Below are 8,921 nucleotides of genomic sequence, written 5' to 3'. Positions count from 1 at the left end.
ATTTGTGACCACACCACTACTGTCTGGCATATAGTAGGGACTTAACAGAGTGCTGAACAAATGACAAAACCCCTTGTACCACCTTCTTGTTCCAAACCTTCCATGACTCTCCAGCACCCACAGAAGAGTCTGATAATGTGGTACCCAAACTGCCACCAACAGAAGCACCCAGAAAAGAGTATGAAAGAGAAAAAACGCATGGCAGGGCTCCACCCCAGACCTCAGGAATGAGAATTTCAGGAGTGATGTGAGAATTTATTTTAGCAAGCATCCCAAGCAATACAAGGAAAACCACTGGCCTATACTCAAACTTCTTAAAAAGATAAAGTCTTCAACACTCCGGAATACTTTTCCCCTTCACACTCCCCAGCTCCGTTTTTCTCAGGGTGCTTCCCACCTTGCATTTCCACATATTCAAATGCCGACTCACTCCTTAATGCCTAGACTAAATGATCTGTCCTGCATGAAACCTTTCTGGATCCCAGAAAGTTTCCTATGAGAGCTTCTGATACCATCTAAGGACACTTGAAGCACTTTGAATCCTTTCAAGGTAGAGTTATGTTCGACCATTGTCTTTGTACCCCTCCTATGTCCTGTGCCCCTTGAGGCAACTCTAGACTAAGCTGCCTAGAAAACCTCTACATGGGGCCTTGTTCATAGGGTTCAATAACATCAGGCAAATGAATGAGTAAAGGGAAATTTTGCTCAGAGTGAGTAGGGGGCCTGTTACTTGGCAGTTACTCGACTTTGGGATTTCTAGCTGTATAAAAAAGCCCTGGTGGTGCTGTAGGAGAAACACCGGAACACCAACCATAAGGTCAGCAGTTCAAACCCACCAGTTCAAAGGAGAAAGATGACGGTGTCTGCTGCAAATATTTTGTTTTGGAAACCCTATATGGGGTTGCTATGAGTAGGATTCAACTCAATGGCTATGAGTTTTGGGGGTTTCACATCCTATCAAAGACTCTGCTGCCTCGTTGGTTATGGCATTTTTGGAGAGAGGTTCCTCAGTGAGATGAAGAAGGGGCAGCAGAGCACAGGATGTCCTGCTCTTCCAAAGAAAAGCTTCTCAAGCCCCCCACTCCAGAATCTCTGGGTTGGGGACAAGGAACATGGTTTATTTTTCTGAAACCCACAAAAGCCCAGATGATTGTGAATTTGATGAGATACTTACCCACAGCCAATCTCTCCCAGGCATCTGGGGCCCCCTCAGTTCCTAACTGTAACCTCCCCACCTTCCCTCAACAAACAGCTCTTTACTGCCCCAGAAAACCATCACACTAGCAAACACAAACTACAAAAAACAACGTGGCCAGTGATAAGATAAGACAGTTCATAGGCAGGGAGCTCTTTGGCTTGCTTAAAGAAGGGACACCAAACTGAGACTTTGAAGATGAGCATGAATGAGCAGATAGGTAGGCCACCTGGGGCTGCATAGCAGTGTGTGGACAAGCACTCACACACAAGGAGAAACTACCACTGCAAATACATAGGGCCAGGCTAGGCGCCACCCTCCTCCCCACCCTCCAAAGAAGTGAGACCCTCCACCCCTAGGCAGAAGAGAGGCGAGGCCACAGGTACCTGTCAATGAGGGAATCCCGCATGCTGGTGGCAATGGTGCTGGGCTGGGCTTCATTCAGTTTGAAGACACTCTCCACCACAGACAGCTCCGTGCTGGTAGTGTCCAGGCCACAGAAGGCACACCAGTCGTTCACCACCATCCCTGCAGCGATCACCTCGCTGCCTCGGTTCACAGTGCCCGCCTGACAAAGGACAGTCTCAGTGTGGGTCACAGCCACATGACCAAAGTCTCTCTCCTCCCTGATGAGGACTCTCCCCATACCCTGCTCCCTGATGTGCAGCACAACACCAAACTGAAGCCAGATACCCAAACACTGGACAGACTGGTCTGCCGCAGCATAAGAAAGGGGGTTAGAGCTGGAATGCTTACCACAAGGGGCACCTGAAGGAGAGAGGACAGCTCATCCTGATCTTCAATTGAAGTCTTGGGATGCACCAGCCCTCCCTGATTGCTGAAGACAGAGTAACTTCCTACTAGCACCTGGTCTGCCACAGTCTGTCTGAAGACTTCCACCTTGAGCACATCAGCAAGGATTTCTTCTGTCTCCTATTGGATGACAAGAGGTACTGTGCCCTTGCAGAGCAGAGAAGCAGAGCCTTTCCATGGCCAGAACCAACCCTGGCTTGAATCCCTGAGCCTCTCCTTTGCTATGCAGCTACATATAAAAGCCTCACCCAGAGAAAGGAGAAAGTATATCTTAAAGCAGAGTCTAGGCCTGCTCTGGAGCCCCAAATACGAGGGAGATTCAAAAAGCTCATGGAAAAATACCTTTTTTTTTTTTTTAATTCCATTTTTCCATGAGCTTTCTGAAGCTGCCTCATAGCTATGCATATCCTAAACAGCCAGGAGACTGGTCTCCACAATCACCCTCTTCTTTAGGTCCCCTATTCTGAAGAATGAATCCCCCTACAGCTTCTTTCTGACACTGACCACACCAGGGAAGGTAGACCTCTGTACTGTTCTCACTTAACAAACGCTGGCATGAGAGAACCTGCAAGAGATGTCCATAATTTCTGCTTGACTGGCAAGAACAGTGGCCAATCACTGACGAGGGATGATCCTATGACTCAAGGACAAGTTAGGCTGCCTCACCCTGTCCAGGTCTGGGTGGACCAAGGCCACATAGTCATTGCAGGTGGTGACATTGCCCAGGGCTGAGAGTCGTTCCTCCACACGACGGATCTGCACTGAATCTGGGAGGGAGTTGCGAATGTGTTGCAGTTCCTGGTCGGTAGTATTGTTGGGCACCAGGAGACCATGTCTGTTCCCTAGAGGGCAAGAAGCAACCATGAATACACAAGATACCAGCTGTGCCCAATCAGTTTCTGCAGGAAAGCTTTAGGCCCTCTAACCCACTGACCCATACAACACCCCAGGGGGCGAGGAGGCTCATCAAGCAGGTGCAGGCCAGTGATGGCCCAGGAGCCTGCCCCAACCCACCTTACCCACTTCATTTGCCACTATTATCCAGAGGAGAGCAAGACTAGCAAGAAAGGTTCTTGGCACAATTTTACATTTAAAACTTGAACTAATATAATACTACACACACCTATCAGAATGGCTAAAAAAGAAATTCTAATTTCACTACCAAGTGTTGACAACTGAAGCTCTTACGCAATTTGATACAAGTATAAGCTAGTCAACCACTTCAGATAATCCTCTGGAATTATCTATAATGGGTGAACATATTTGCATACCTGGTGACCTCACCTTTCTACACCTAGGTACATATGCAACAGGATTAAGTACACATGTTCACTAAAAAAAAAAGAGTAGCCCGAATTTGCAGATAGTACCCATTTGATGATCTAGCTTCAATGGCTTGATGATCAGAACTTGACTAGAGAAAGATAAAGACATTTGATAAAGGAAACAAGTATAAATTGCTACAATTTGATGAACTTGACCTATACTTATGGATGTAGTACCTCAAAATACTGAGAGGAAAGGAGTCTTCACATCAAGGATCATTCCTATCCCTTCTGTACACAGGGTTGATAGGGACAGGCATCTTAGATATTGGCTACCTAAAATGGGGCCGGGAGGTGGGGAGGCAGTAAAGGCACAAAGTGACTAACTTACAAGTTTTGAAGAGGGAGTTTAGTTTCAGAGCGCAGGAGAAGATAGAATCCCCACTGAATAGTTTTTATCTTATCTAGATGGGTCTGGTGAAAGGAGATGGGGATAAGATTCTTATGATTCAATAATGAGTAACCGTTATCATGAATAATTGTAATTGTCACAACTGTAAAGGTAGAAGTTTTGTAACAAAAAGGGGGGAGTAGTTAATCTTATATTCCAGGAACAGAGAACCTTAGGACCATCAAGGAAGAAGCGCATGAGTGGAATGTGGGACATTATCCAGAGAAGCAGTGACACCAGAGATGGAGACAGAGATGAGGACATGGAGAGAGAGCAGCTGAGGACTCTAGACTCATGGAAAGAGAAAGGCTATGTGCTGGCAGCCATGAGACAGGCTTGTAGAATATGCCCTTTGGTTGTTTAAATAATTATATATTCCTGAGTGTTTTTGTGTACATCAAAACAAAACAAAGGGAATACAAGCAAATACTATTGAATGATGATGCATGGAAGGGATTATAATCATTGCAATGAAACAAAATACAATACAAAGCGAGCAAAACCAATGTTCTCCCATATAAACTATCATTCAATTCACAATAAAAGCTTTAAACAAAAAATAACCCATAATAGCATACTATGAGCATACTGTGGTGGTTAAGATTGTGTGCCAACCTGGCTGGGCCATAATTTCCTGTGTTTTGGAAGTCACATAACAGTATAGTTTGGCAGGTATATAATGGTGTAATCATCTTTCACGATGCGATTTGATGTAATCAGCCTTTCCTCAGAGGTGTGGTCTACATCCTGTGTGTGTGTGTGTGTGTGTGCGTGTGTGTGTGTATGGATGTCCTAGCTAAGCTCACTCATTATCTGATCTCCAGTTTTTGGCATCTGTCAGCTTCCAGAGCCAACAACCTACCATCTAACCTGCTAATCTTGGACTCTTCAGCCCCTACAGACACACAAATCAGGAAAATCCTTCAGCCATCCACGGACTTGGGACTTGCCAGTCTCTACAACAGTGGGAGCCATTTCCCTGTGATACCTCCCACTTCTCTCAAGCTCTCACTCTCTTACACACACACCAGGGGGCTTCAAAAGGTTCGTGGAAATTTTTTATAATCTTAATTCAATTTATCCACAAACTTTGTGAAGCCACCTTGTATATGCACACATTTCACTGATTTTGCTTTTCTAGAGAGTCCAGCCTAAGACACCCTCATTAAGTTCCACAAAGAAAATCTGCTAAGACCTCCTAAACACCTGGTGGCAGTAGATCACAAAAGGTCAAGGTTACTATCAGAGAACACAGCATAAAATCTGGTTCTGTCGCTTATCTTCCTAAAATATATTCAGCTCACAAATACAGAGAAGGCCTGAGGACTAAGCAAGGCCAACGTGCTCCATCTTCAAGCGCAGCAAGACCTTCTGGGTCCTACCTATGTCAGGACCCTTGACAAAGGGTAGTAACTGAAAAGAGAACAATGTCCCTGCTGGCACTTTTCCTTAGTCAGGAAGTACTTCATCAGTGGGAAGAAAATAAATTCACATATAGTACACTCTGTAGATCTCCCCTGAAAATGTTTCAAAGGACTGATCAACTATTCATCACTGACATTCCTCTAAGGAAGTTCTGTGTAAAGCTTCTTAGAAAAACGTTACAACTAAATGGCAAGTACCATTTAACAACTTTGGTTTGTATGTGGATTTTACACTAAATAATGCAAAACACATTTCCTATGTATAGCATTAGACATGAAATAGTTTTAGATCAAGAATATTTTTCAGCTGAGTAAAATGAAGCCAGGGTAGTGTGGGGTACAACACACAACATATAAGAGATAGCAGTAGTATATATAATACTCAAAACTGAAAATTACTCAAATGCCCATTGTCAACAAACTAGACAAACACACTGTGGCATATATGCACAAAATGTACTATACAGCAACAAGGAACAAACTGCAATTATATTGTGACATGATTAGATCTCTACCCATCCTCAAAAGGCCACAACCCTGAACTTCTAACCCTGACTTACTCCCATCATAAAAAATACCAACAGCTCTCATATGTGGCATCTTTCAGTCACTCACTGTCATTGAGTTGATTTTAACTCCTGGTGACACCGCATAGGGTTTCCAGGGCTGGATGTCTTTACATGTTTATAAAGTGGAGGGTCAGAGAAAAAGAGGAAAATGCCCAGTGAGATGAATTGGCAATATGGCAGCATAAATGGGCTCAGACATAGCAACAATTGTGAGGTTGGCCCAGGACAGGGCAGTGTTCCGTTCTGTTACGCAGAGTTGCTATGAGTCGGTAGCAACTGGATAACACCTACGAATAACAAGTCTTTACGTGAGCAGAAAGCCTCATCTTTCTCAGAGTGAGTGGTGGGTTGCAATTACCAATAGTGCTTATCCTGCAGCACCATAGTACATCAAAACGACTTCAAGACCTAATGTTATCATTAAGGATCAGGGTATTTCACCTGAATAAGAAACTACTCAACAGGCCAAGGTTTACCAAGCTTAAGGTTAGAAAAAGAAAAGGAACATACTTTTATATGGCCCCAGTGGATGGAATTAGGAACAAGAGGTGACAGTAAAAGGAGACAAGGATTCAATTCAGAGAAAGAGCCAATGGTCAGAGCCAGCAATGCTGAGGGGTAGGACCGCAGGGTTGGAGGTTACTCGGCAATGTCATAAAGGGAATGCATAAACGGATGCACAGAAAGAACAAGCAACTGACTCAGACTCAAAGGAGAGAGAAGTTACTTAGTCTTGCTCATTAGTCATATTAAGCAAATAATTCCTCCTGCCTCCCAGGATCTTTGTGAAGAATGAGATTAGGAGTGTAAGGGGGGAAAGCGCTTGCTATTTTCTTCTATAAAAGCCTTTGACAAAGATTGTCCCTGAAATCGGCTGATACCAAAACGGTCCTTTCTATAATTCCTTGCGGTAAATGGAAGCCGGGAAATCCCTGGCTCACTCCCCGTCCTCGTAATTAAAGGTGCTGGGAAGCGCCACTCCTTTGGATTTCCTCCACCTGCCTTACCCACACACATGCGCCCGATGATCCGACAGCCGGCGATGGACGCGTGTACCACGGGGATGGTATCGGCGAGCTCACCCTCGAACACACTGTGGGGACATGGACTCGGCGGTCACGAAGCCTCAGGAACTGGTGGCCTCCCTCTAGGGAATCCCCAACTCCCAGCATCCCCCTCCTCGCCACCCACCCACACAGTGCCCGCGGGCCCAGGGGCTCCCGCCGCACCTGTAGAAGTTCTCCGATCCCCCGATGGCCACCAGGCAGTAGGTGTTGGTGAGCTTAGCAAAGCAGCCGATCTCACAGTTGTTCTCGAAAGACGCTCGGACCGCCATGAGACCTGGGAGCTGAGGGGCCGGAATTTCAGGGACTGCCGATCTTCTCCCGACCTCCGAGTTCCCGGGTCTTGGCCCCTCAGGCCTTGCCGCGACCCCGCCCCTCTAGGCCCCTGGTACCCAAATAGCTGCACCTCAGACTTCGGGTACCACCTACTAGGACCCTTCACAATTTCCTGCCCTGAATCCTACCCTGACGGTCCCCAACACTCACGACCCGATCGCCAGGAGCTGACCCTTCCGATCTCCCTTCACACCAACTCACCAAACAACCTAAGCAGCCGCAAGTTCTACACCCAGCAACAAGCCCTTGCCCTTCCCTAAGTAAACTCTTTCCGGCCTGGCGCTAGAGATATTTCCGGCAGAGCCTAGCGAGCCTCGCCACGCATATGGCCACTCTAGCTTCAGCCCCCAGGTCTCTATGATCGCAAATTGAAGAGTCGCGGTCCCGCCCCTAGCATGCTTGCGCGCAGATTCATTGAGCAGTTTTTTAGAAAATACAACTGACCGATAGCCGACGCTGGTCTAATGTGAAGCATGAAGGAGAGGAGGAGTCGGAGATGCCTCGCAAAAGATGAGTTGATGATGGAATTATTTAAAGAAGTAAGAACGCAGGAGGAAGGCCAGCTTTGGAAGGAGATAAATTCATTTCTGCCACACTGGGTGTGAGACGTGGGACAGACATCCAGGAAAGAGGAGAATGACCCATCAGGAGCGAAGTGAGGGTGAAGGGCTGAGAAATTGTTACTGGACCCTTATTATTAAGCTTCTTGCTGTTCACACTAAAAAGAATTCCAAATAACAGCGTTAGCATAAAAACAGAGCTTTATTTGCTATTGTAAGGAGCTCTGGTAGCGTAGTGGTTATGAATCGGGCTGCTAATCTCAAGGTCAGCAGTTCCGCGGGAGAAAGATGAGGTGTTTTGCTCCCGTAAAGATTTACAGCCTCGGAAACCCTGTAAAGGGCTGCTATGAGTCGGAACCGACTCCACGACACACCACCACCACCATTTGCTATTGATGAAAAGCAAAGGTGGAGAGCGGGAGACCAGATTCTCATCAGGACTGCCTCTCCACTTGCTCAAAGTCGGGCTGTTATATCTTTTTATTTATGCTACTATTGAGATTTATTCAATGTGTATAGTGAGCAAATAACCGGAGAAGCTGAGTAATATGAAGAAAGTGGTATCAGGATTGGAGGAAGACTCATTAACAACCTGTGATATGCATATGACACAACCTTGCTTGATGGAAGTGAAGAGGACTTGAAATACTGATGAAGGTCAAAGACTACAGCCTTCAATATTGATTGTACTTCAATGTAAAGAAAGCAAAAATCCTCACAACAGGACCAATAAGTAACATGATAAAGTGGAGACAGTATTGAAGTTGCCAAATACTTCATCTACTTGGATCCACAATCAACACTCATGGAAGCAGCAGTGAAGAAATTAAAAAAAAAAAATTAATTAAGCAAATCCATTGGAAAAGATCTCTTTAAAGTGTAAAAGTGCCCTAGTGTGGTGCATTACACATTGGACTGTTAACTAGAGTCGGTGGTTTAAATACACTAGCTGCTCCATGGGAGAAAGGTGAGGCTTTCTGCTCCTGTAGAGATTTACAGCCTCAGAAACCCTATACAGGGTCACTATAATTGGGACTTACTCGATGACACACAACAACAGCAAAGATGTCAGTTTGAGGACTAAGGTGCATCTGATCCAAACCATAGTATTTTCAATCACTTCATATGCGTACAAAAATTGGAAAATGAATAAGGAAATCTGGAGAAGAATCGATGCGTTTGGATCATGATGTTGGAGGAGAATATTGAACAAATAGATCTGTGTTGGAAGAGGTACAGCCAGA

General features: G+C 45.4%; 1 protein-coding gene across 1 annotated transcript; it reads right to left on the bottom strand.

Moving 5' to 3' along the window:
• Nucleotides 1-1,550: 1,550 nt before the first annotated feature.
• EIF6 (eukaryotic translation initiation factor 6) lies at nt 1,551-7,355 on the bottom strand. The gene is made up of 6 exons (XM_006876882.1): nt 7,350-7,355; nt 6,947-7,065; nt 6,725-6,810; nt 2,675-2,850; nt 1,952-2,128; nt 1,551-1,763 (listed from the first exon to the last, which is right to left on the bottom strand). The coding sequence occupies exons 2-6, from the start codon at nt 7,051-7,053 to the stop codon at nt 1,551-1,553; spliced, it is 759 nt and encodes a 252-aa protein (XP_006876944.1). The 5' UTR covers nt 7,054-7,065; nt 7,350-7,355.
• Between the last annotated feature and the right edge of the window lie 1,566 nt (nt 7,356-8,921).

This window comes from Chrysochloris asiatica, unplaced genomic scaffold, assembly GCF_000296735.1.
Source record: "Chrysochloris asiatica unplaced genomic scaffold, ChrAsi1.0 scaffold00423, whole genome shotgun sequence".
In the NCBI taxonomy this organism is placed as follows: domain Eukaryota; kingdom Metazoa; phylum Chordata; class Mammalia; order Afrosoricida; family Chrysochloridae; genus Chrysochloris; species Chrysochloris asiatica.
The sequence above is the reverse complement of the archived record's forward strand: the minus strand, read 5'-3'. Positions and strand labels throughout refer to the sequence as shown.